General features: G+C 55.6%; 2 protein-coding genes and 1 long non-coding RNA gene across 3 annotated transcripts in view; 1 reads left to right on the top strand and 2 right to left on the bottom strand.

The window, feature by feature from the left end:
* Window positions 1-919: 919 nt before the first annotated feature.
* ZBTB47 (zinc finger and BTB domain containing 47) lies at window positions 920-13,807 on the bottom strand. The gene is made up of 6 exons (XM_060162256.1): window positions 13,652-13,807; window positions 8,604-10,178; window positions 6,831-6,978; window positions 5,382-5,497; window positions 4,582-4,726; window positions 920-4,331 (listed from the first exon to the last, which is right to left on the bottom strand). Exons 1-6 carry the CDS (start codon window positions 13,652-13,654, stop codon window positions 3,994-3,996), a joined length of 2,325 nt encoding a protein of 774 aa, XP_060018239.1. The 5' UTR covers window positions 13,655-13,807; the 3' UTR covers window positions 920-3,993.
* Window positions 13,418-18,995, top strand: LOC132527122 (uncharacterized). Its single transcript, XR_009542863.1, has 2 exons — window positions 13,418-13,544; window positions 18,703-18,995. It is a non-coding gene; the product is annotated as an uncharacterized LOC132527122 (long non-coding RNA).
* A 13-nt stretch (window positions 18,996-19,008) lies between these two features.
* NKTR (natural killer cell triggering receptor) overlaps window positions 19,009-26,955 on the bottom strand; it is a 49,563-nt gene continuing 41,616 nt past the window's right edge. The window contains exons 15-19 of the mRNA XM_060162255.1: window positions 24,995-25,090; window positions 24,191-24,247; window positions 23,875-23,907; window positions 23,597-23,698; window positions 19,009-22,089 (exon numbers count right to left, since the gene is read on the bottom strand). Of these exons, the coding sequence (XP_060018238.1) occupies window positions 22,002-22,089; window positions 23,597-23,698; window positions 23,875-23,907; window positions 24,191-24,247; window positions 24,995-25,090 (376 nt within the window). The 3' untranslated portion in view covers window positions 19,009-22,001. The remainder of the gene's footprint in view (window positions 22,090-23,596; window positions 23,699-23,874; window positions 23,908-24,190; window positions 24,248-24,994; window positions 25,091-26,955) is intronic.

The following is a 26,955-nucleotide window of genomic DNA, read 5'->3' as shown; positions in this document are numbered from 1 at the left end:
ACCAACTGAATTGGAGCCGCTCGCCTACCGGGAGTTGGAGAGGAGCAGGTGCGGGGGACTGCAGGTTTTTGTTAAAAAACGAAAGTTCTAGAAGTATCAATATTTGGCTTCTTCAACTATGCCCAGGTAAAACGTTAATTTTAAAAAAATAGATATTTTCCCAGGGATTCTATAGAAAATAATGCTTGTGGCATCAGGCCGTTGCTCACAGCACGGTGGGGTCGAAGGGAGGAGGCCATGGGGAGAGGCAGCAGACAGACCACCGATGGACGGGTAGAAGAGGGGAAACAGAGAGGAGCTGAATCCCCACAAGACACTGCAGGAGCAGCCAGGCCCGCAGGCCTGACAGCAAGCTTCAGTTTTAGGGTGACTTGAGGGAGCCCCTGTTCCCTTCAGAGAAGTGGGACTGTGTGGAAGGCAATGTCCCCATCCTGGGGATGTGTACCCCCTCTCTGGCTGGTTAGTGAACCCACCCACCAGCCTCCTCTCCTAGCCCTTCCCGGTTATCCCCCTCTCCAGGTATCTGGGACCAAGTGCCACATACATGGTGGCCTCAGTCACCGCGTGTCACCACAGCCTAGAGTCCTATCCCGCACAGAGCCAGCGCTCCAGTGAAATAATTCTTGGAGGTCCGCAGGGAGAGCCGCCTGCTCCCTCCTCGGAGTCCGCTACCTGTCTTCCACCTGCGATGTCCTCCCGGGTGCTGACATCTGGCTCCTTCAGACCTCAGCTCCTGACTCTGGATGTTCCCCAGGAGCCCAGCCCACCCTCAAGGGAGGGAGACGGGGTGTGCAGATGCTCGGGGCACGGGTGTCCACGTGGTCTTCGGCCAAGCTGTCAGGTTCCGCGCTACCCTTGCCCTGGTCCAAGTCTCTTCAGCCAGTAGTCAGGGCGGCAATGTGTAAAGAAGAGGCTGGGCCAAGGGACAGTTGTACTGCCTTTATTCCCCTTCACTCTTCTCCTCACCCTCCTGCTGTCGCCCGCACACTCTGGGGCTGTGGGGTGGCCACATAGGGCCAGACATCAAGGGTCCACATGCCTGGGCACAGCTGTTCTGCCACCGAGCCCCCCGAGGGGTGCTGTGTTGGCCGTGGTGGAACGCATCGGGATCGGAGGCTCAGGTTCTGCCCCCGGCCTGGGTTCCTAGGGCTTGAGGCCCACCTCATCTCTCTGGCCACTCACCTCCAGCTGGCCCAAGACCGGGGAGTACAAGGGGAGCCGGGGAGAGGGCAGGCCCAGGTTCTGGGCTTGAGGTCTTGGCCAAATGGGCTGAGAAGTCCAACTGGACAGAGGGACGCCCTGGCAGATCTCCAGTGGGAGGTGATGATCCCAAGCCCCCTCCCCCCCACCAGCCCTGGGAAGCGGGTATGATGCCCAGTCCCCTCACTCCAATACCCAGGTGCTTGTTAATTTGTTTTAACAATTAAAAAGGAAATGTAAAAGCTGGTAAAACGAGAACCCCTATCCATACTGGCACTGCTGAGGTACCATTATTGCTTCAGACCCTTGTGGTCTGGCCAGAAAGGAGCTCCCACCAACACTGGCCCAAGGGGAAGAGAGCATTAGCACCAGGGACACAGGGTTCCTGTCCCCGCTGGGGTAGGGGTCTCCCAGGAGAGGGGTTGGCCGTGCCCACCTACAGCTACAATGACCATCTGACCAGTGCCCAGCCTGCTGCCTGGACCCCTCTTGTGTCCTGAGAGGGGAAGTGTATAAGAAGAGGAGACCCAAGTCCTGGGACAGGGTCTTGCTACCAGCTCCCCACACCCATCTCCAGCCTCTGCTTGTCAAAGTCTGGCCTCATGGACCAGAGGCCCAGCCTGACCAGGGCCCCCTAGGCTCACTAAGGCTGCAGGGAGGGTAGCAGGTGACAGGGCCACCAGCCCCTATGGGAGAGCCCAGCGTCAGCAACAGGGGGTGGAAAACTCATTGGAGTCCCAGCCTACAGCCCATTCGGGGAGATCAGACTTTTCTTAGGAAAATGTGGGCCAGCTCTGAAGCTGTCAGGCACTGGGACCAGAGGTTAGAAATAGCAAAGGGAAGGGGGAAGCAGGGAGGGGAGGACCCTGAGGACGTCATGGAAGCCCAGAGATCACAGGGTGCAGGAGAGGAAAAGAGCTACAGTAAAGCAGGAGCCTGAGAGACACGGCGCTGACCCCATAAGAGGCTGGAATTCCCAGCCTTGGCGTGGGAGGAGCCTCAGTACTGGGAGCCAGACAGGGAGCTTTCCCCTCTCGCGGAGGTACCACTTTTTCTCCCCAGAGGACAGCAGGGGCGTCAGAGGGTGCGTACATAGACTCTGGCTGGCACTGTTCCTGCTACAGCCCGAAACTCAACCGGGCCAGGGCACTGCCCCCTCTAAGCCCGGAGAACCATCTGGGCTGTGTGGCTTGGATTCTAAATCCTCAAATCACTCGGGCTCCTTGGGCTTGCCCACATCTGTACATAATAAAGTGCTTCGTTTATTGATGATTAAAATGTCCCCAGCCCCCTGCCCCAGTGCCATGGGCCTTACAAGGAAGTCAGAGGGGTCCTGACCCCCTCAGCCCTTGGGCTGATGGGGCCAGTCCCCCCCCAACCCGTCCCCTGGGCTCAGGCCTCTTCCCACTCCAGCCATGCTGGGAAGGTGGTGATGCGGGGGCAGTCGAGGGGTTTAAGGTGCAAAGAGTATAACAGACAAAACTGTATAAACACAATAGGAAAGAGCTTAACTAGGAAACAGGTAGCTTATGGAACCTTCCTCCCCATTTCAAAGGCAGGAATGGAGACGTTAAATGACAACAAAAAAGGATGTCCTATTAGTGCTGGCCTCGTGAGGGCAAGCGTTGGGCACAGGCTGGGTGGGGCTCTCCCGGTACCCCCGACCCCGACCCCCAGGGCCTGATCGTGCAGGCTCCTCGCTCCACCCGTGAGCACAGAGGCGCAGGAGGGACGAGGCCGCTGGACACCAGCCAGGGGCAGGCTGTGGCCAGGCCCAGGGAGTGGCTGAGGCCTGTGCTGCCTTCCAGGAGCAGAGACAGACACAGACACAGACGTCTGTAGCGTGGGAGATTCGGCTGGGGCAGCTGCTGAGGGATGGGCTGCTCCGTGAACAGCTGCCCTGCCCCCTGCCCCACTGATAGCACCTTGAAACCTCAGAACATCTGCCCGGGCCTGCTCCTTAGGGCCCTGGTCCCTGGGGTCCACCCATGTGCAGGGGCTCCTGGGCTGCAGTGCCTGTGGGAGCCAGCTCGTCTGCCCACCCAGGGCCTGGCCCACCACACCCTGAGGCCCGGCAGCTCTTGGGGACACCTTCCCCAGGGCCCTCGGTGCAGCCGGGGGCAGGTCGGGGATGCCGTGGGGAAAGCAAATGCCTGGGGTCCAGCCCCCGCCCGCCCCCCCTCCCCACGGTGCACAGCTGTGGTCGTCGCACCTCGCCACGCACGCCCACCCCACACAACCCCCGGCGTCCGGGCCCAAGTCCCCGCCTCAGCATCCGCAGCCCTCACGGTGGGCCCACAAGTCCTCCAAAGGGGGACGGCACCCCAACTTTTCCCCAAACCCTCCGGGATGAGGGGCGAGCGAGGGGGCCCAGGACGGGCGGGGATGAGCAGCTGAAGGTGACCTGGGCTGGGCCTGGCCGCCCCCCTCTGGCTGAGGCCTCAGCGGAGCAACCAGTCACACCTGCTCCCCAGGTCCCTCTACACCCGTACCTGCTGCCTCCAGCGCCCCCCTCACCTGGAGGGGGGTGCCGTCAAGAGTTTCCTCTCTTTTCGTTTTCCTTCACTTCCAAAAAACAAACAGACAAAAAGTAAAGGCTTCAAGGAGCCGCTGAAAGGGGGCACTTGGGAGTGAGGTGTCCTCCGCCAGCTCTGAGGGCTGCCAGCCTGCACAGCCCCCAGGGTCAGAGGCCCCGGGCAGAGCGTGTCCAGCCAACTCTGGAGGTGTTGCTCCCCCCCGCCCCGCCCCACGAGGACGAGTGGAGGGTCCTGGGCCCGTGCAGCAGGCAGGCGGTTAGTTGTTGGTGTTCAGCCTCCCGCCGGGGCTGGCAGCGGTGGGGAAGAGCGGCGGCGGGGGAGGCAGGGTCTGGGGCAGCCCGGGCAGCAGGGGGAGGGCCTGGGGCGGGGCGGGGGGCAGGCCCGGGGCTGCGGGGGCGCTGTCGCCGGCCAGGGGGTGGCTGACGCGGAAGCACTTCTCCTTGTGCGCCTTGAGCATGTTGGAGAAGCGGAAGCGCTGGCCGCACACGTCACAGGGGTAGGGCTTCTCGCCGGTGTGCGTGCGCCGGTGCCGCTTCATGTTGGGCCGGCTGGTGAAGCTCTTGCCGCAGATCTCGCAGATGTACGGCTTCTCCCCTGCGGGGTGGGTGGTGATGGGCCGTGGGGAGTTGCTGGCGGGCCGCTACGCCCCCACCCCCCACCCCCGCCCTGGGCCAGCCTCCGGGGGGCCACGGAACCATCCCGGCCCGGCCCTGGCACGCTCGGATCCTTGCCAGCCTGTACCAGCCTCGCCCGACCTGGGGAGGCAAGGACGCCGGCGCTGGGCCTCCTAGCGGAGAAGGGGGCCCGGCCCGGTGCGGAGCGCCTCCCCGTGGGGCGGCCGTACCTGTGTGGGTCTTCATGTGCTCATCGAAGTACTGCTTCATGTTGAAGTCCTTGCCGCACCACTGGCACATGAACTGCTTGTGGCCGATGTGGATGCTCATGTGCGACCGCAGCTGGTACTTGTACTGGAAACGCTCGTTGCAGTTCTGAGGGCGGGGTGGAGGGTGAGGGCGTGAGACCCGGCGCAGAGCAGGGGAACAGCCTTCAGGGAGGGAAGTGCGGGCCCGAGACCACAGGGCTGTGGGAAGGACTCACATGGGGAGGGGCTCCTGGGCAAGGAGGTGTGGATGCAAAGGCCAGCCGAGGTGCTCCTGGGGTGGGGCAGTGCACGGGCACAGGTGGAGAGGCCATGGGCATGCAGGGCCCAGGCAGGAATGGGGGTCAGGAAGTGGGAAGAGGCCACAGAGTGGAGGGAGCCCTCATGCTTAAGGCCCTCCCTCCTTCCTCCTGGTCCAAAGGCGCCCCCACCTCATCCCCACCTGCAGCTCCATCTCTGATCTCTCTGCCTAAGATGCTCCTTTCTCCACCTCTCCAGAAAGCCTGCCCCATGGTTCCAGCCCATGCAGACTTCCCACCCTGAACCTTCGGGGGTTGGGTTAGGGTGGGGTGGCAGGGGTGTGGGGGGAGGTGCAGGTGGGCAACCAGGTAAGGATGGAGTGGGAGGCAGACATCAAGGAGGGGCCCCTTTCTTTCTGCATCCTATCCTCCAGTACCCCAACCCCTGGTTTTCAAGCAGCTGCTGCCTCTGATCCCCACCCCCGTCCAGGATGGCTCCTGGGGCAGGAGGAGAAGGGAGCTCACCTCGCATCTGAACGGCTTCTCCCCGGAGTGCTGCAGTGAGTGCACCTTGAGAGACATGCTGCGTTTGAAGGACTTCCCACAGGTCTCGCAGGTGAAGGGCATGTCCTTGGTGTGGGCTACAGGGCAGGCACCATGGCCATGACATCTCGGGGGGACCCATCTGGCTCCTCCCAGAGGACCCCTGCCTGACCACCCCCGAGATCCGGCCCAGATCCCGCCTCCCAGGACACCACCTACCCTGGGGCCTGCCCCACAGCCTCTGTCCCCCAGGCGAGGCCCCTTCCCTCCCGGCTAGGTCTCTCTGTTTGGTCAGACAGGCATGGAGGCCCTCTTGGTTCTTAAGCGTCTGGCCTCACTCCCAAAGCTTCGGGGAAAGATAGAAGGATCTCAAGTGGGACTGGCCTCGGCTCAAATCCTGGCTCAGCCACCGGCTCCCTGCATGGCCAATGTGTGCCTCCGCGAGCCTCAGCACCCTCTTCTATAAAGAGAGGGTAGAGTGGTCTCGGGCCTCCAGGGTGGCTGGGTTTTACAGACGGTGGCACCTGTAAAGGCCTCAGCCTTGGGTCCCATGCCATCCAGAGGGAGTTAGTTACCTGCGCTCCTCCCAGAACAAACTCCAAGGAAGATCTGGGAGGAAGCAACTGGAGACACGGAGGGCCCCCCTCAGAGTTCAGAGCTGGGGAATCCAAGCCCAGGAAGGACCACCAATCCTGGGTTACCCAGCATGCTTCTGGCCGATACCTAGACCCCGGGGTCCCAGCTCCCAGTCAGTTCATGCTGGAGGCCTCTAGCACTGTCTGGTAGACATCGGGGGTAAGGCCTGGCCAGGGCACACTGCCCCTCCTTGGCTACCCCTCTCTAGAGCACCAGGCCCCAAGCGGGCAAAGAAGGGAGGGCCACCTGGACACCAGACTCCCAGGCAAGCCCACCTAGAGCGGAGGGAGAGCCATGCCCAAGGCAATGAAGTGGCCCAAAACACACTTGGGGGCCTCCTTACCGTGTCCAGGTATGACCCCTGGGGGAGGGTTGCGTTCAGAGACGCCTGAAGCCCTATCAGAGGCACAGCTGTCCTCAAACTGAGACTGGGCCTGTGTCAGCCCCTATGGCACTTCATGTAATTTAGGAAAAGGTGCTCTGGTGGACACAGCCCCATGTCAGGATGCACAGCCTGGCTGGCAGTGTGCTAGCTGGATTCTGGTCCCCACCTGCCATCTTGTCCAGGAGTCCTTGTGCCATGTGCAACCTGCCCAACTATGCATGGCAGCCCTGGCCCCAGAGCCTGTCCAGGACACACCTGCCACTGCAAGCAGCCCCCCACCCCCTACCTCCCAGCTACGAGGGGCCTTCTCACCCCTTCATATTGCCCTTGGATTGTGAAGTGTTTCCCAGAACACCCAGCAGCTGGCCCGCCTGGACCTCAGGCTCCATCCCTCACCAGCCTGGACTTACCGACCATGTGCTTGCGCACGTGAGCCATGGTGTAGAACTTCTTCTCGCAAATCTCACAGGAGAACTTCTTTTCTGCGTAGCCGTGCACAATCTTATTGTGCTCGTGGAGGGACCAGAGCTTCTTAAAAGCTTTGCCACACGTCACACACTGTGGGGTGAGAAGACTTTAGGCTCTGGGTCAGGACCATGTGACCTAGGACTAGTCACTGCCCCTCTCTGGGCCTCAGTTTCCCCACCTGAACTGTGCTGGAGAGAGAGGCCTTGATGTCCAAGGACCAGCCAGATGTGATGTTCTGAGAGTTGGGGGTGGTAAGTCCCTAAATACTTACCCACCTACCCACCCACCCAGGGTGGGTCCCTCATCCTGAACTCACTAGGGTCAGGGGCCACCTCTTCCAGGAAGTCCCTCCTCTGTGCTCATTTCAACAAGGCATCTTTCTACAAAGAAGAGACACATAACTGGCTGAAGGACCACAGTGGGTGAGGAGGCTACTCAGTTCATGGAGAAGTCCCTCAGATAACAGGTCCTGGCAGAGCTGGGCCATTTTCTCTGCTGCCTCCCCCTGCTGGGACCCATGCCCTGACACCATGGAGATCCCCAAGGAGACAGATTCCAAAGGACTGGGGACTGTAGGAGGTACAAGGGCCTATCAGGCAATAGACGGTGGCGGGAAACTTGAGGGCCACACTCCCCTCCTCCTCTTCTCCTGGGCCCTTGTCCTACCCATCCCTGCAGCAGGCCAGGGCTCGGGCAGAAACTGGGTCAGGGTGCCCAGGACAGAAGAGGTACAAGCGTCTTTCCCCTTCGGGAGGGAAGCTCAGGTGTGTGCACACGGAGAGTCAAAGGGCAGCCCAGCAGGCCGGCAAGTGGGAGCGTGGGCACGAGGGTGGGGCAGGCATCCAGGTAACCCCAGATAACACTTTCTCCACAGGGCACTGCAATTAGCAATTAGTTCAGGCAATTAGCACCCGCCTACCTACTGCCCCCCAACCTCACTGCCAGTCAGAAAAGGCAAAAACCAGCCTGGCTGGCCCTGTGCTGCCTGCACCCTGAAAGGCCGGGCTGGCCCAGACTCAGGCTGGCTCAAGGCTTGGCAGCCAGCCCAACTCCCCTGTTTGGCCCCGGCAGCCCCTGTGCTTCCCAAACTGCTCATCCGGTCCCTTTTCCCAGGCCCAGGCCAGCTGGTACCTCCAAAGAGCTGAATGCAGGGGTTTCTTCCTGCTCCGCTGCCCCTTGCTCCTTTCGGCCTTTGCAGGAAGTGGGAAATGGCGCCCCCTTCTGGGCAAACCCCTCCTCCCCTCACCTGTGCTTTCGCGCAGTGCACAGTCTGAGAAATTATACATGGTGGCCCTGTTGGCCTTGCGGCAGCCCAGAGATTTACTAAAACACTGACTCATCCCTCCTCAGAGCTGGCTGTCCCCCAGCCTCACATGCTCAGACAACTCATCCTCCCGAGTCCGGGCTCCCCTCTGCCCCTCTGGCCAAGGGTACTGTTTGTTCTACCCCTATCTGCACGTCTCTGCAAGTGCTGAAGCCCAGCTCTATCCACCTCCTCCAGGAAGCTCTCCCTGACGTTATCCCTTGAGCTCTCACCACCCTGGGCTCACCCTTGGGCCTGGGCTGGTCCCACTGTCCAGGGGGCCAAGCCTGGTCTCTGCAGACTGTGTGGGCAACGCAGGTATCAGGACACTGGGTGCCCGGGGCCCAGTTCCAGCCTGGCCCAGCCTGGATGGCTGCCCCTGTGGGCCCCGTGAACCCACCCCGAGGCCCACCTGGATGTTGCGCTCGCAGTCTGTCTGCCGGTGTAGCAGCAGCTCACTCTCTAGCAGGAAGCGCTTGCCGCACTGGTCGCAGATCTGCATGCGGCTGTGGGTCACGTTCATGTGCTTCTCCAGGTACCAGCGGTTGTTGAAAACACGCGGGCACTTCTGGCACGGATGGTGCTGCTTCTCCTCCAGCTTCACCTTGGCCCCCAGACCGTCAGCGGCCTGTGGCCCTCGGGCTGGGGCAGGAGACCCTCCTGCAGGTGGCTTTGGCCGCTTCCCACCCTGCCGCCCAGCCTCCTCAGGCTCAGGGAGGCCCCGGCGCCGGGCGGACCGCGTTGCCATGCGACTGTGGGGAGGGGCGTCTGCCCCGCTGCCGCGGCACCCCGACCCCTGCCTGCCCCCCGCCTCCCCATCCTCCTCCCCCTCCTCCCCCTCCTCCTCCTCCTCCGAACTCTCCTGACCCTGCTCGCTGTGCCCCTCCCCCTCCTCCTCCTCCTCCTGCTCGCTGTGCTCCTCCCCCTCCTCCTCCTCGTCCTCCTCCCCCTGACTGCCGCCCTCCTCCTCCTCCTCCTCCTCCTCCTCCTCCTCCTCCTCCCCCCCTCCACTGCCACCGCCCTCCTCTTCCTCCTCCTCCTCTTCCTCCTCCTCCTCCTCGTCGGCCTCCTCATCCTCCGAGTGTCTCTGCAGCCCGTCCTCCCCGCCCAGCACCATGGTGGCCGGGCCTGTGGCGGCGCCCGGCTTCCCCTCGGGCCCTGTGGACACGTGCAGCGTCTGGTTGTTGAGGTTCACCTCCACGATGATCTGGGACTGCTCCCGGTGACTGTAGGTGCCAGAACCCCCAAGCTCCTCCTCCAGCTCCTCCCCGCCCTCCAGCTTGCACAAGCTCGCGGGGGGCCGGCCGGCCTCCTCGACGCCACCCTCCTTCTCCTCCTTGAAGAAGGGCTGAGCCGGCCCGATGGTGGCAGGCACCGTGCCACCTGTGGCCCCAGCCCCGTCCTCAACGCGCACCGAGTAGGGGTCAGGGCCCTCACGGGCGTAGATCTTGGGCAGGCCCGGGGCGTCGGCCTCCTGCTTGATGTCACAGTAGTAGGGCGGTGCGGCCGGGGTGCAGCTGGCGGCCGGCTGGGCAAGGGCCACGGCGCCGGGGCCCGGGGGGCCGAGGGAGCGGGCGTCCAGCAGCTCCTGGCAGGATGCAGCGATGTCGGCCATCTGCAGCAGCGAGGCGGCGCTGAGCACCTCGTGGACGTTGGCTGCGTTGACCAGCAGCTTGGACGTGTAGATGAAGTTGAGGATCTGCTGCAGGCCGCCGGGTGCCAGCGCCTCCAGGGACAGCTCCACGCGCTGCAGCTGCTTGTTCTGGGTGAAGAGTGAGTGGAAGAACTGGCTGTAGGCGGCCAGCACGCCCTTGTGGGCCGGGAAGACGCTGCGCTGGGGCACCAGCACCAGGTCCACGTCGCACAGGTCAGGCTGGAAGAGGCGCTGCTCGTTCAGGCGGCCCATCAAGCAGGCGAAGTGCAGCGCCACGTCCTCCACCAGCGAGAACTCGGCCGCCGGTGAGTCCGTCGTCTTCTCAACCAGCAACTGGGGGGCAGAGGGCACAGGTCAGGTCAAGGCCATCTGGGAGGTGGCCACCCACCCATCACTCCTGGTTCCATGTTACAGGGAAGGTGCCGAAGCCCAAGCAAGGACGAGGGGGAACCAGGATTCAAGCCCGGGTCTGCTGTTACTCAGAGCTCAAACTCGGGTCATGACCTTCTGAGGCTGCATGTCAGCCCCTGGGTCAGTGGTTAACTTTTCCTGGCCTCCAGCTCTTCCGCTGTGAAATGGGAGAATGCGTCCCGGAAAGGGGAGGGGAAGAGGAAGAAAGGGGAAGGAAAAGGTTCAAGGGTGACCAACGGTCCAGGTGGGCCAGGAACCTAGGGGTTTCCTGGGATGCGGGACTTTTGATGCTAAAGCCAGGGCTGACCCCAGCAAACCAGGACTGGGTTGTCTCCCCAGAGGCATCCCTTCACCATTTCTGGGCCCCATGGACCCTCTCTTCCACACTCACTCACATACGAATAAAGCCAAGCCTGCCTAAGCCCAGATGGCTCAAGAACACGTCGGGCTCACTGCTCTGCCTCTGGCCACTGCACCCCTGGGGCAGCACCCGAGGGAACCCCTCAGCTCACCCGCAGCAGCCCTCAAGGTCTAGGCCTGAGGCCTTGCAGAGGCAGAGACTTCTGTGAAGAAATCCAGGCCCACGGCCCCACTGCCCTGTCGGAGGAGGCTGGTGAGGTCCAGCCGTCCCCTCCTTCCTCGGCCGGAGCTTGGGCTGGGCTGCTGCCTGTGGCCTCAGGCCTGGCGGCAGCAGCTCCCCACCACACCACAAAGGACACAGCTGTGTAACCTGTCCACCGTGCTTGAGGCAGGAGGCCCCTAAGGCTTGTCCCAAACCCTTTTCTCTCTAGGTCCCCAGACCCCGGGGTCAGGTGTGATCCAGGCCCAGAGGTTCCGAGATGGCCTCCTCATGGAGGTCACACCACTGGGGGCTTCTGGAGCCTGAGGGAGGCCCTTGGATCTGGTGGGTCAGATTCCTAGACCCTTGGGCCGCATCCGGTACCTGTGAATTGCCCAAAGTAATTATTCCTGTTTGCACCACAGTGGCTTCCCCAAAAGGTGGGCAGCACAGACAGGCAGGCTGCCCAGTCCCTTGCATGGGTCCAGCGCACAGCAGATGTTCAATTAACATCTGTCGACTACCTGCCTGGCTGGACCAGCCCCGCAGGTTCCAGGTTCTGGCCCTCCTCAGGCCCTGTCCAGCTAAGTCAGAGCCTCCTACATTTGAGGGTACCTTGCTGCACTGCAAAGACATCAGCTCCCTGACGCCGTGCACCTCTCTGGAAGCCTTCGGATGAAACCCCAGTCCTGTGCATCCACAGCCCACCCCTCCCCTTCATGCCAGTCCTTCTGGTCACCTGAATGAGAGGCTCTACCCTGGGCCTTGGGATGAGCCTCAGGGAGCCTCCAGGGGCAACCTGCTGACCGATATGCCCTGGGTTTCACCCTTCACATCCAGCAGCCCAGGACAGCACCCATGCTCCCCCCACCCCCTCTCTCACCACCACCTCTCTTGAGTTCTCCCCCAACACCTCCTTCCCCCCAGCCAAGCAGCCACCCATCTGCTCGTCTGTCTCAGGGCTGCTGGCCCGTCCAGGCCTGATCAATCTAATGGGGACAAGATGCCAACCCCCTCCCATCTCCATCCACTGACTCATTGTGATTCATCTTCTGGGACCAACCCCTATTACATAGATGGGGAAACTGAGGCTCAGGATGGGAGGGTCCCACAGCAAGCAAGAGCAGAGCCCCTAGACTCTTAGCTCTGCTAAGGCCACCCAATCTGTGCTGGACTAGATACTATTCCACGTGGAACTATTTCTTGGCCTTTAATGACTTAAAAAGCAGGATGAGGCATGTGGGGACCCTCCCACCCAGGGGACCAGCTGTGCTTCCCCAGACCCCATCGCCACCTCCGGCGACCTGCACCCTCCTTCCCAGAGCTGCTGCCACCTGCGAGTCGGTGAGGGGTCAGGGTGCAATTGGCTGTAACGGGTTCCTCAGGGCCTCCAGGGGCCAGGCAGTGGTGGGGAAGTGGCTTGGATAAGGACCTGGCAATGTCGGACCTGTTGTGGGGCACCCACCCTAGGGCACAGGGTTCTGGTCCACTGTTCCCCCTTCACAGAATGCCCTCCAGTTCCTGCCTGCCATGGGGCAAGGGCAATGCCCGACACTTCCCTTGTGCAGATCTGGTCCCAGGATCCAGTGAGGACCCCTCTGGCCTCAGCAGGGGAAGAAGGGTTAATCTAGGGGGTAGTGCTGCCTCAAAGACTCCTTTTCCAAGGCAATACTCCCAGCCCAGCCAGCACCATCCTTGGCCCTTGAGGGGCCCAAGAACCTTACAACCAGGCAGCCTGACTGGACTTCCTTGACCGGGCACATAGATGCTGCCTAAGCCCATACCTGGCAGCCCCTCAGCAGGGCGCAGCTACCCCCAGCCTAGTACCTCCCACCCAGGGCCACCAGCTGTGTCTGCCTCTCCGGCCAGATGTGCTGGCTCCCCGAAGCTGCGGACCCCCCATCTGGTTGTGCCGGCTGCAGCCACCCCCCCCCAAGTCCAGGCCAGCCCAGCTAAGATACAGGACCAGGGGAGTGGTCAGGCACTTGCGTTGCCAGGGCGTTTCATGCCCTCAACCCTCCCCCCAAGCCAGGCTGGGGGAAGGCCAGGTGCCAGGGACACCTGCCGAGGCTGCCTTACCATGGTCAGACCCTTCCACTCCTAAGGGGCACTCTGCCTCACTGTCATGAAACCACCAGATTCCTACCCTGCCCTGGCATCTCCCTGGAGGCCCTAGGATGAAACCTGGGCGTCCATCTGCACACCCTACTCCTATGTCAATCCTTCCATCGCTGGGCAGCAGTGGGTGGGCCCAGACTGAGCAAGGGGGCACAGGCTCATGACTTCCAGCCTCCTCCTTTTAGGGAGGAGGTGTCTATGCCAGCCTCCTCTCAACTCAGGCCATCCGTCCTTCCGGAGAAACAGGCCCAGAGAGGGCGGGAGACCGGCCCAAGGTCACACAGGAGTTTGGACCGGAGCTGCAGGCGTCCCCCACATTCCGCTCGGCCCAGGAGCCCCGAATCCCCAGGCAGGGCGTCTCCAGCGCCCACGTGGCCCAAGGCCCAGGCGGGAATCCGACCTCCTCCCTCCCCCCATCACCCAGTCCGAGGGCGGTGCCGTCCGGGCTCAGAGAAGCGCCCCCCTCCGCCAGTGCCTAGCAGGACCTCAGCCTTTCGTGCCCGGGCCCCAACCCCAGGAATTTAACCCCTTCCCCGCCGACGGCCGCGTCAGAGCGCCGCATTCCCAGCCCGCAAGGACCCAGAGAAGGGGTCGGGGAGACCCGGTGAGGGGTAAGATCCCTCACATCCCTCCACCCCGAGCCGGCCGGCCGTGCGCTCCAGAGGGCAGAGCGCGCAGGTGGGCGGATAAGCGGGGGGACAGGCAGGGCCTTGCGTACCATGGTGCCGTGGCGCTGGGGGCTCACAGGGCCCCGCGGGATCGCGCTGCCCCCGGCGGCCAGGCCGGGGCCGCTCCATGAAGAGCCGCGCTGGGGGCCGCCCCCGCGCAGGGCCCCGCGACCATGGCCCCCGGGGGCGCGGCCGGGCGGGCTGAGGCGCAGGGCCGCGGCGAGTCCAGCCGCCGAGCAGCTGCGGCCCCAGAGCCTCGGGCGCGGCGGGCGGGGGGCGCGGGGCGCCGATTGGAGCCCGCGCGTCAGCTGGGGCCGCCGTCTGGACGCTTAAAGGGCCAGGCCGCCCTGCGCGCCGGCGGGGGCCGCGGACACGCGTGGTGCGCGCCGTCCCGGTGCAGCCCGCCCCTCCTCGGGCCGCCGGGGCCCCTGGCCAGGACCCGCCGCTCCTATCCTAGCGGACGGACCCCGGCCTCACTCTCCCGCGCCGAGCCCCCTTTCCTCCGGGAAGTTCGTCCCGGAGTCTAACCTCGGTGTCCTCCAGCTGCGCCACAGAGGCGGGGTCGGAGTAGGAGGCGGCCCTGAAATCGGTAGGCTGGGCTCCCCCCCGGCCCCCCCGGCCCCCACAATCAGCTGCAGGAAAGGCTTACCCCTGCTCCCCCGAGCGACCTCACACTGAGGGACCGAGCCCCCGTATCCTAGCCGCGTCACCATCCCCACCCTCCGGCCTGGGCTGCTCAGACTTTAGGGTGAGCCTAGGATCGACGATTAGCCTGGCCGCCCCCCGCCCCACCCCAGGACAGCTCAGGGTTTGTTTTGGTCTGTGCCTCCAGGACTTGGTTCTGGTCGACCCCTATGACCCCTACCTGGTGGCTGCCTCTGGCTGCCCACGGCCGCCCAGGGCAGGAGATGCAAGAACCAGTACCGCAGCTGCATTGATGAAATCCTTTAATGTGACAGGCCCAGAGGCCTAGGTCCCACTGCGTCCCCCAGCCATGTGGCCTGATGGCTGCTGAGAGGCCGCCCTGCTCCGTCTTTGCTGGGGAGATGCAGCCAGGCCTGCGGAATGCTGCTCTGGCATGGACACCAGTGGGGGCTGGGGGCTGGCTGTGCTGGCAGGAGGCTGCAAAGGAACACTGGCAGGCTGAGCAGGCAGCAGGGTGGGGACCACAGGGTGCTGGGCCGGTCAGGGTCTAGGTGGTGTCGGGGCCGCCATTGTGGCGAGGGGGCCTCTCGTACGGCCCACGTCATCATTCAGATGCCTTCCTGAGCCCCCAACTCCAAGCTGATGGCTGCCCCAACTTTGGTCACTCTCACATTGCCCCCATCCTGCAGTACCACGGAGTATCCCCCTACCCCTCCGCTCACATGTGCACTTGTGCTTACACACCCACCCATGCCTGGCTGTAGCAGCGTCCCCTGAGTATGCCACCTTACTCATGAGTAGGCAGGAACTCTGGGGCCTGTTCAGAGTGACTTGGTTCTGGGTGCCAGGGGAAGGAAATGGAGCAGAGGCCAAGATCCCCGGCAGGCGCCATCCTGTAGTTTGATGTCTGTCCTGTGAAACTGCAAGGGCCTCCCCTGAGGCCAGGATGGGTAGGCCCTTACGACAGGGCCATCCCAGCGTCAGGGGGAACACATCTCAGGGGCCAAGATGGGGGTGACCAGAGAGCGCCAAGAGAAAGAGGAGGAAAACACATAGCCACATGGAGGGTGAGGAGAGACCCTGGTGGGAAAAGAGATGGGAAGAGAGGAAGGGGCACAGGTGGGGACATGCCCCCAGAGAAGGCCACTGCAGACATCCCGCACTTCTGTGGCCGCAGTGGGTGCAGAGACAGCTGGCTCAGCTGCCAAAGACCTCAAGCTGAGGCCGGGCCAGAGCAGCCTGCATGCCTGACCAGCCCATCACCTCAGGGCTGCCTTCCACTTCTTCCTCCATCCCAACCCACTTCCTCTTCTGACTCAGTGGATCCTTGCACAGGCCTGGGAGGTGGTAAGAGAGGAACTGTGTACCCACTGGTGGGATAAGGACAGTGAAGGTACAGCAGGACAGATCACACAGCGAGACACCAGCGTCAGAAGCCAAGAAAAGGGAGGCTGGAGCAGTCTCCCCCGCAGGGTGGGAGGAGCCTGGCCGAGAGGGCTGCACAGGACACTCCTGGGCCCACTTCCCAGCCAAGGTTTGGCAGGGGGTGTGGCCAGTGTGACCAAGGACTGAAAGCTGAGTAACACTAGGGCAAAAGGAGAGGAAGGGTACTCCAGGCAGAGAGAATAGCACCTGCACAGGCCGGAAGGGAGGATATAGTTAAACATCTGCAGGGAAGTAGAGGATTTGATGTAGCAGAATCCAGATTCTCGTCTGGTGGGAGTGGCCAGATGGCGATAGGCAGAATTGTTCTCTTGGCCTTTGAAAGAGTCATGCCACAGGATCTTCCCCCTCAGGGTTGGTCAAGGCAGGCTTTCTGGAGGGCGTAGGGTGGGACCAGTTATCGGGGAGGGGGATCCCAGGCCAGAATCGCGTGCCACAGCGGCAAGCCAGGAGTCTGTGGAGACAAGGGCAGGGCTGGGTGATCCTCAGACACTTGGGACTGGGTGCTGGCAAGGTCAGCAGAGCCACACCCCTGCCTCTAGAGGCCAGCTCATGGGTTTTCTCACAACTTCCCTAAGCTTCTAGACCAAACTCCTCTCCCGTGTCGGAGAGGAGGAAGAGATTCAAACCATGCTGGGGGGCAGCACATGTGTGCGTGTGCGTAGAGCAGGGCTCAGCCTCCCTAGGCGGGGCATGGAGCTGGGTAACTGTGATGGGGGAGGGAGCGCAGAGTGGGCAGGGCCAGAAAACAGAAAGGGACACCGCAGCATGGGGTTGGCGGGGTGGCAGGGAAGTTCCACCTTCCTACTAGGTACTGACCCAGGGCTCTGCCGGTCTCTGGGCGTGGGGTTGGAGGGGGTGCGGATTGCTCCTGTCCTGAGCTCAGCACTAACAGGCTACAGCTGTAGGGGGGTGGGGGCCTAATTCAAACCAGCAGGTTGCCCAGTTCCCTCCCAGAGCGTAAACGTCATGGCCTAGGCATTCAGGGCCTCCCTAGCATCTACCAGGATCCTCTCCCACCCTGCTGGTTCAAGGGGCCCTGGGCCTCTCACTAGCGATTGAGCCTGGCCCTCCCTGTCCCTGTAAAACTTGTGGGACAAGCACTCCGCTCTTGGAGGCAAGCCCAGGGGCTAGTGTCCCTGAACAATGTGTGTTTAGTTCCAAGCATTTAATACTCACCACTCCTAAGATAGAGGAGTCCTTAGTACTGAGGAGTTGTATTATAAAGTCAAGCAATTTACCTAGCTATCCACCTAGAAGTGTCAGAGTGGAACTTGAACCCAGGCAGTCTGACTCAGGCCCCAAACCCTTAAGGGCTGTGCCACAGAACAGTTGCTCATCGAGATCTTTTATTTCTTCAAAATAAAATCAGATTGGGCCACTGGGATCCTTCTCGGTCTTTCTCTGGGAATCTGGCCTGGTGGTAGAGGTTTTAGTTGCAGGAGACCCTGGGTGACCTGAGACTGGGAAGTTCCAGCCCAGAGCCCTATCCCATGGGCTCTCTGGGAGGCTGATTCATCTCCAGACCGGCCCAGGAAAGGACGAGCACCCCGGTTCCCATGTCTGGTTGCACCCTCTTTCGGGGTTTATGAGCCGAGAGACTGGCAGTCTAAGGACCATTAGCCTCATGTTACAGAGGAGTCAGGCCTCCAGATGCAGAACGCAGGCGTCTGTCCTGAGAGCTTGGGTCACATTTTCTACCCCGATGTCCTCAAGACTCTAGGCTGGCGGAAGAGACGCAACCGTCCCCAGGCTAGTCTGGGTCCTGCCGACCATGAAACTCGGCTCATGAAACCCAGTCTCTGGAGCTGGAGTTCGATAGCTGTAGGTGGTGAACGGTGGGTCTGGGGTCTCCAAGAGGCAGAAGTGCTTGCCCCAAGCTCCGTGTAGCCCCACTGGAGGCCTTCTGATTCACGGGGAGCAGAGCAGGCAGGGGCGATGGAGCACTGCCCCTACCTTCTACTGAAATCTTTAAAGAAAACCGTCCATGAGAGCCTCTTGGTCCTGTGTGTGTGTTGCCCAGGTGGGATTTCCTTGCCTCACGCTCGTCAGGCGCTGACTGGAGCTGCCGAGGGTCTGTCTGCAAGAGGTGCAGTCTTCTTCCAGGGTGCCAGCTCTTCTTCCTGACCTTTACAGCATCAAAGAACTTCTCCCTGCTGAGCAGGAGTCCTCTTGGCACTCTGCCCAGTTCATTCTATCACCAGTGCCTCATGGGATTCACCTCTCGCTCTGGGCAGTGACAGAGTGCATTCCCTCTCCCAAAGACCAGCCGTCTGAGCCCAGGCTCTTCCCACGTGAGCCGTGGCTTCCAGCCCCTCACCTGGCCACACAGTTTGTGTCACTCACTCTGCACCGGCGGAGCCTCCTTTCGCTTCCCAACACTGATGCCTAGCCAGTCAGTGTTCATGGTCACTCGTGAGAGGGGCATTTCCCTTGAATTCTCTTGCCAGCTAATTCAGAATAGAAAAAACCAAAGTCTTTGACACATTTCCTCCCAATACTGCCCAGCTGATCAAGAAGATCACTATCAGAATTTGATTGAAGATCCTTGTGTTCTCTAAAAAATAAGACCCTAATGGAACCTCACTTGGGGATTTCCCTACAGCAAACAGACTCTACACTTTTATTTAAATTTTAAGGCAACATATCCAGATTTGCCTGTTTTCAGGAACTGCCTGACTTGGGGGTTTACTGTTAACTTTGAAAACTGAACCTCTGCCAATCTTACTGTGTGAGGTTATGTTGTATTCACTAAGAAAGTACAAATCCCTTTGAGTTCTGAGGAGAATAAAGTTAATTGTACTTATCCTGCAAATTCTCATGTGGATGCTAAAAATATCACCATGAATGTTTTCTCCAGGAGAGAGTGCTATGTGCCTGCCTGGTGAACCACTGTTAGGGAGGGAAGGTGGAGGCTGCAGGTGGCGTAGCAGGGAAACATGCTGTCCCTAGGCAGCATCTCACAGATGGGGGGACGTAGTCCCTCCTCAGCAAAGGCATCTGTTATATGCAGGTCACCTCAGCTGGATGACAACAGAGCCTGGAAGAAACGTGGAGTTGGCAGGGGAAGCAAGACCAAGCACCATCACTGGTTCTCTGCGTAGGTGAACATTTCTGCCTGACGTTGTCTCTAGCTCCACCTCGTGCCCTACCTACCACTAACACTCGGCCAGAAGACGAAAACAAGCCACAGACGGATGAGATGAGGTCTCTTCACTGGCTGGGTCAGCAAGGAGACTCAATGTCTCCTTTTCCATTTCAGAAAGACTATTTGAAGTCTGGATGAATAAAGAAGGATGAAACATGCACAGACTCAAACTTAGACTAAGTATATATTTTAATGTCTACAAGGCCCCCCTTTCCAGTTTTAGGGAAATTTAAATGGAGTGTATACAAATCAGACATTACCAATATGTACAAAAGTATTTTCTACAGTTTTTGAACAATACCAGCTATATCATGTTTCATTTGCAGTAAACAGGACATTACAAAACCAGCCCAATAATGCCTTGTCTATTAAGAAGCACAATACACATAATTCAATTTTATTTAAAAAGTAACTTAAAATACAGAACAATCCCCTTTATGAAGAAAAGCTATTTCTGTAGTCCATTCAGTAAACACACAAGTTGAATGCTGCAGCTGAGGGCTGTCCTTTTCCATGGAGAAAACAAACGAGGCTTCTAGGGCCCACCTTTTCAGGGTAAAATTCTACCCACAGCACAACAGGCGAAGTTATTGCCTGTGGGAGGCAGAATTCTAAAATGCCCCTCCTCCTATTTCATGCCCCAATCCCAGGAACCTGTAAATGCGATACCACTTCTGTGATTATGTTCTGTGGCACAGCTGACCTTAACACAGGGAGACTATCTCAGTGGGCTCGATCTAATCACACGAACCTTAAAACAGAGGAGGAAGGCAGAGAGACCTGAAGCATGAGAAGAAGGCCTCGATGGGCCATTGCTCGTTTGAAGATGGAGGGAAGCACACAAGAAGGAATGCGAGCAGCCTTAAGGAGCCGAGAAAGAGGACCCCGGCTGACAGCCAGCAAGGAACTGAATACTGCTAACAATCTGAATGAACTTGGAAGCAGATTCTTCCCCAGAGCCTCCATAAAGGAATGATGCCCTGCTGACCCTTGATTTCAGCCTTGTGAGACCCTGAGCAGAGAATCCAGCCATACTGTGCTGGACTCATGAGCTACAGAACTGTAAGCTAAGAAATGAGTGCTGCTTTAAGCTGCAAAGTTTGGGGTCATTTGTTACACAGCAATAGAAAACTAATACACTGCCCAAAGGTAACTCTTCTTAACGTAATTAGATTTGGCAGTTTTTGTTTGGGTTCTAAATGCAGTTTCTTTCCACTGCATACCATTAAAGCAATATTCTCCTCTGTAGGCAACTTCTGAAAACCCTTCATATGATCGCACATTGTTTTGTATTCACTATCAAGTACGTTTGTTTGACTTAGGTCCTATTTTCTAATGTATTCTCATCTATCAACTTGGCAAACAACTGGCCACAACCCTGCTTATGAACCTTTTATGGGTGATGGTTTTAATATATCCAAGGTCACCCCTCCATCCATCAGGGGTGGTCAGATCCCTCCAACTGAGGGCTCTTTCCCACTTCCCAAGTACACCAGGCAAGCCCTGGGGTAGGATGGCACAGAGTTCTGCATCAAACATCCAATATGAATTTCTTCTGCATAACTGGATTAAACTGGCACTAAGGTGATTAAGTACACTTGGGGAAAAAACTCAAACTAAAGGTTAAAAAAAATCTCACCAGGGCTTCCCTGGTGGCACAGTGGTTGAGAGTCCGCCTGCCGATGCAGGGGACGCGGGTTCGTGCCCCGGTCTGGGAAGATCCCACATGCCGCGGAGCGGCTGGGCCCGTGAGCCATGGCCGCTGAGCCTGCCTGCGTGTCCGGAGCCTGTGCTCCGCAATGGGAGAGGCCACAACAGTGAGAGGCCCGCGTACCGCAAAAAAAAAAAATCTCACCAGTTTTTACAGGTCAAATCATTTTTGCAGGAACCACCCAAGACTGTGAAAGTGCGTAATCTATGCAGTACTGCACACCCCGATTCCCTGTCTGTTGTCGTAGGTTTACCATCTCACACAAGGCTTCACTGAGTCAGTGCAGGCCACTGAAACAGGGAAACATGCTGGCGGGTGCTGAGAACAGTTCAACTGCTCTTGCATCTGCCTCTTACTCGAAAGACTTAAAAGTAAAGCCCTGCAAAATGTGCCCAGGATGGTGGCAGGGAGATCTTGGTGTTACTTTTGAAGTCCACTCTCCAATCAACTCCTCCAGGGACACACGCATCAGTTCTGTGCAGCAGACCCCAGTGGCCACACAACCCCATGCCAATCCTGCCTGCTCCATGGCCTCCAGCCCACACCTGTGCTTGAGAGAGGCCCTCCAAATATTTAAAGTGAATAGAGCTTAGAAGGACCCACGTTTGGTGCCAATGAATTTTTAAAAATTCATTTCTCTCTCTGACGGAATTCTAATGTATAGTATGTAAGAATAATGCACCAAAAGGTACCAAGCACCAAAGCATGAACTGGAATAGAATTGTCTTTTTACAAACCGAACTTCATAGTATTTATTAGAAAGCACATAAAACATTAGGGCTTTAGAGACAGTGCAGGTATTTATAGTTAAGGCTGATTTACTCTTCTTAACCTCACCCGCCAGCCTGAAATAATACACTGGGCTGTATGGTGACTACTTTTCTGATCCTCTGAGACAACAAAGAAGTAAGGAATGAATTAAGAACCCCAGAGCCACTGCCTTATACTCCTGGCTACCATCAGTATCAGTTCTGGGCAGTTTGTTTTTAAGAGCACACATGTATAAGGTTCTGTGTAATTGGTATACAAGTATTTGGTCACCTTTCACAGTTCTCCTTCACAGTTCTATGCTTGGCAGCGTACATGCTAAAACCTTAAAAACGGGCAAAAAGAATCTGTATTCTAAGAAATACATGAGATGGAGAGAAATAATCTAGCTAAAATAATATTGCAAATTATATTTAAATTTCATGATTTCTTGATTCAAGAAAATGAAATTCATTTCCATAGTTGGCTACTGTAAAATGTGGCATACAAATATTTTTAGGAGACATATCTGTATTTTAAATTCTACGCACATGTAAATGAACAAATAACAATTATAAGTGTCTATTTTTCAACTTCATCTCTAATATTGAAACAGAACAACAGACTGCCATTAAGTTTCTTAAACTTTTAAGTTACCAGATATTTACAAATAAGATCCAATTTGTATCAAAAAAAGGGGACACTTTCAACTATATCTGCTGCTTTCACTGGGACTCCGACGATGAGAGTAACTTCGGTCACTTTCACTGTCAGAGCCATAAGATCTACAACTCCTGTATAACAAAACAAAAACAGAAATACCTTTTAATTGTCAGCCCTTTGAATTCCTCTTGTAGCTTCTTTTTTGATATGAGTGGTCTGAAAGCAAGTGGCTTGAAGAGGCACAGCATAGTGGGTTGGCGAGTGGGGTACTGACTGTGGCAATACTGCAGACTTTTCAAAGATGTCAATGACAGATGGTGGTAATATCAGGTTAAGACAAAATAAAGAAACTTCTTGGGGAATTACTTGAAATCCACTCATATATGTGAGAATAATTTTCCATGTTACCCAAAATGAACATCAATATTTAATTAGACTGAGGAAGTAAGGGAAAAAAGGCCCACAAAGAGAGTTTCATTAAAAGGCAAGGAAATCAAAATCAAATCAAAATGGGAGGCCAATGAGGGGTGAGGGTGAGGTGAGGCAGGGACAGGACCACTGGGAGAGTGAGTCAAGAAGACTTGGTTATGGTCACCATTCAGTTATTTCGAAAAATATTCACAGAGAGCCAGTCACTTTACTAGATGCAAAGGGCACACACAGAGTAGACTATGTAGAGTTTCCTGGGGCTCAAGGATAGTATAGAATAGGGGGCAAGATAAATAAAGCACATGCGGCGAGAGGGCAACAGATCTCAGAGTGAGCAGCAGGAAGGGCTTCCCTGGGGCAGTGAGTGGGCTGCAGTGGAGACCTGCAGAGTAGTTGAGAATTGGCTATTTCAAGAGGCAGGAGGGGACATGGTGAAGTGGGCATGTGACTCTCTAGGCAGAAAAAGAAAAAGGTTCCAGGATGTTAGTGCAGGGAAGACAGAAAAGCCCAAGCTGGAGTTGGTAGGCGGAGAGGCCTCCATGCAATGCTGAGGAGCATGGACCTGCCCCTGAAGGCAGTGGGGCATCCTTGAAGAGTTTCAAACAAGGGAGTGTCCAGATCACACTGATACCCTACAAGCACGACTGACTGTAGCTGTAAGGTATGGGGGAAGGGTAAGACCAGAAGCCACCAGGAAAGGGACATTACAAAAAGCAACCCACAGTATGAGCCATATGTTACATAAAACATACCTATAAATACATATAATATATAAACATTTTTAACCGTACAAACTGCAATCCTAAGTATTATATTTTATTATGTTACAGTTTTTAAAATATTACCTTTTTAAAATTCAAAACACTGACAAATCGGCTGTTAGTTCTAGCAAGCAACCCTATTTAAAGAATGGGCCATGGTTTGAGTTGCCTTCTCTCCTTATTCCTTCCAAAAGAAATGTTTGTCCAAGGATATGTGAATATTTAAAAATCCATTTTAGATTCAAACATTAACAACCACCAGTAAATACTACCCAGCAACTCTTAATACAAAGGCCACTTTCAGTAACTGCCTTTGGGTTGATGAAGTTCAGGCAGAGAAAGAAGTATTTCTGTCCTCAGAAGATGGTGCTTTCTCTTCTACAGCAGTCTCTCACCCCACACCCTAAGTGCCCACAGTAACTTACAGTGCTTGAAAGAACAGACCCACCTGGACCGCCTATTGTAGCTTCTGCCTCGGTGATAACTGTCGCTCCTCTGGCTTCTACTTCGACTCCGACTCCTGCTATAGTAGCTATCGTAGGTGTAGGACCTGCTTTAAACAGCAATAACAAACACTAAATCTTCCCATTCAAATACTCATATATGCCCATTTCTTTTTAGCTTCTTAAGTGTCCTCTTAGAACATGGGCACTATATGACAGTATGAAGACACATCTGCAGAACAAGTACTGGAAACATTTAACAACTGCCCCAAATCAGACTTACCGTATTAAACAGAAAAATGTTATAGTTTCTTTTCTGCATTGAAAAATATCACAAAATTAACACTGAGTTAGTTCAATTGAATCTCATGGATCTTATTAGACAATTATAGTCAATAAATCCCTGCCATTACAATTCGACATCAATTATCACTTTTGACATTAGAGCACAATGGGCCAACAGATTAAAAACTGTTCAAAAAGACAAACATATGTTTTTCAATAACATACAACACCTTTTAAAAGGGAATTAAGGGCTTTATAAAACAAGGCCCTTTTAATTCTGCCCCCACAGGTGGTTTCCCAACCCCTGTCCATACCTGGACCGACTGTGGGGATCGTACGAGCTGCTCCTGGATCTGCTCCTGCTGGACGTCCTAATAGGAATCACATGAGGGGCTATCAACTTGTGGATCAGGACAGGCTACATCAAAAATCTAGACATTTATTTGCCCATCAAGGAGAAAACACACAATGAAATCCAGCAGCTATATTTATTTCATTTTCATATCAAAAGTATATTGGAATTTTTTTAAAAAGCATGTTGGATTTCGCAAGAAACGTTAGAAGTTTTACACAATTCTTCTATGAGGTGCACATCAAGAAAGTCGCTGGGGAGGAACTGGGTGGGGAAGGGGGAAGACACAGGTGGAACACTTGAAAGTAAAATGAAGCTGCAGCAGTGGTAAATACCTGAGAGGCAAAAAAGGGGCTGGAAGAAGCTGGGAAAACCAGAAACTTGGGGTCACCCACCACACACACACTTCTTCCTTTGTCCTCTTGTAATAGTCCTCCTCTCCCAATATCTAACCCGACTCAAGAGATGACTGCAGATGGAAACTTAGGTTAACGAGAATGTACTGGGGGTTCAGGTGGTAGTCAGGGCCTCTTTTAAATATTTCTACTGCTTCTCTTTCCTCACTCTGATAAGATCCCATCTTGAGATAAGCCAGTAAGAATCCAATAGCTCTTTGAAAGAAAGAACTAGGTGAGTAAGTAGGCCTGTCTGATAGTCAGCAATGACAAGACCCTTTTCAACAGCTACCCCACTCTGCCTGTGCAGGGCAGGCCTTCAAAAGAAGACAGATGGAGACCCCACAGTAGGACAGGATTCACAAGCTCACCTATGGCTTTTGTAACTGCGGTAGGAACTGCTCCGGCTTCTTGTGCGGCCTCTGCTGTACCACCCTCTGCTCCGACTTCTGGAGTAGCTTCTTGATCTACAAGTAAGAGTGGAAAATATATAAATCATATTAACTCATTATGCTGTTAAAACTAATTACAAGTAGGGCAGGAGGGGGAAAACCCAACAAGAGGAAAGGTCTCTGGAAAGGTCTCTCACGAACTCCTCACAGCGGGTATCACAGAGACGGCTAATGAGGGTTTAAACTGAACAGAATAAAATAAAGAGAAGACAGAAAAGGCTGATACAGGTATGTTCATAGGAGCCCTACCTGTAATACCAGAAGAGGAAACAATCCAAATCTCCATTAACAGTAGAATGGGTTAAAAAAAAATTAACACAGATATATACTGAAATATTCTAAAGTAGGAAAATGAACTACAGCTGCCATGTATCAACAGAGGTAACTCTTGGGAACATAATGTTGAGTGAAAAAGGCAAACGTAGAATATCTATACATATAAAAAAGGATTTTGTTTGAAAACAAGCAAAAGCAACATTATATATAGATAGAAACATTTATAGTAAAACTACAAAGAGAAACAACAAAATTATAATAGAAGTTTAGAATAACATTTAACTCTAGGAGAGAAGAGAGAAAGTAGGGTAGCATCGGGTAGGACTACATTAGGTATATCAAAGCTCTATTTTTAAAGCTAGATACCATTTAAAATTATTTTTTATACCTTAATCATTAAAAAAATTTATACCTATTTAATATTTAATAAAACAAACAAGAAACTTAATGCAATTTTGCCCCACCCTGCTTCCCCTAGTTTATGCTTGCCATTCAGGAACTGAACAATACCCCTGTGTATGTGCTACTCAGGTAATATCTTCATAGGTTTTATTCAGTATGTACTTATGTTTTGGAAGACAGATGCAGTTTATTGGCAAAGACACATTCTGTTCTCATAAGATCCTAGTCATTTACTCAACGAACAATTATAGAGCGACTCTGTTAGGTGAATGAAAGATGAGTAGCAAACAGCCCCTGACTTCACTGAGTTTGCAGGCCAGAAGGGAAGTCAGGCCCACGTAAGTAACCGAAACAGGGAGGGCAAAGTTTAGCTATCTCAGTCTACTACCTGTGAGCTGCCCAACTTAAGAGCAAATTTCTTAGCGTTTCCATGCCTCACTGTCTTCATGTATGAAATGAGACACCACCCACTCCAAAGGCAGGGGCAGGAAGGTAGATGAGAATGGCCAGTGTCACCAACAGCTCAGAGCTGTCTGAGTGTAAACGGTAAGTACACACCGAGCGGACAGGAGGCTGGAGTAGCTCAACAGGCACCTTCATCTAGAATATGAACCCGGAGACAAAAGGCCAGGATTCACCAGCTCTCTGGGCCTTGTTGGGAGTCAGAGCAGGAGGAGGTAGAGACGCCAACAACTCAAGCATGGAATGGTCTGAGAGGGAATGAGGAGAGCTAGCAGAGGGCTTCTAGAAGGACTGAAGGGACTGAAAACATGCCCTGGCACTGGCCATGCGGAAGTACCTGAAAATCTTAGTCAGCTGAGTGAGATGGGGGAGGGAAGGCACAGAATACAAACTGCAAGCAACTGAAGAGTAAATGGGAGATGCTTATTGTAGATGGTAAATGTCGGCTCCTATTTTTAAAGAAATCTGGGTAAGGGAAGAAAATGACTGATAGAAAACTAGGAAGAAAAAAAGTTAAAGATTCTTACTGCATTTTAAGTTCAAGTGATGAAAATCAAGCACAACGTAATAAAGGATATGAGTCAGAGGCAGTGAGGCAAAACCATGAAACATTTACAAGGAAAAGAAAAATACAAATTACTTGTTAACTTCATACCACCATCACCAATTTTTTTAGTTTTAAAAATGCTCATTCTCTGCATTAGCCAGTCTATGCTGATGACAATAGTTAGACGTAACTT

The sequence above is a fragment of the Lagenorhynchus albirostris genome, chromosome 10 (genome assembly GCF_949774975.1).
Source record: "Lagenorhynchus albirostris chromosome 10, mLagAlb1.1, whole genome shotgun sequence".
NCBI classification, from domain to species: Eukaryota; Metazoa; Chordata; class Mammalia; order Artiodactyla; family Delphinidae; genus Lagenorhynchus; species Lagenorhynchus albirostris.
This window is presented reverse-complemented; position numbering and strand designations above follow the sequence as displayed.

Excerpts from the sequence above, each read along its gene's own strand:
- ZBTB47 (XM_060162256.1), bottom strand. Across the intron at positions 6,979-8,603 it reads ACTGCGAGCGCAACATCCAG|TGTGTGACGTGTGGCAAAGC; the intron begins GTGGGCCTCGGG and ends CTCACCCCACAG. Across the intron at positions 4,727-5,381 it reads AGAAGCCGTTCAGATGCGAG|AACTGCAACGAGCGTTTCCA; the intron begins GTGAGCTCCCTT and ends CCCCGCCCTCAG.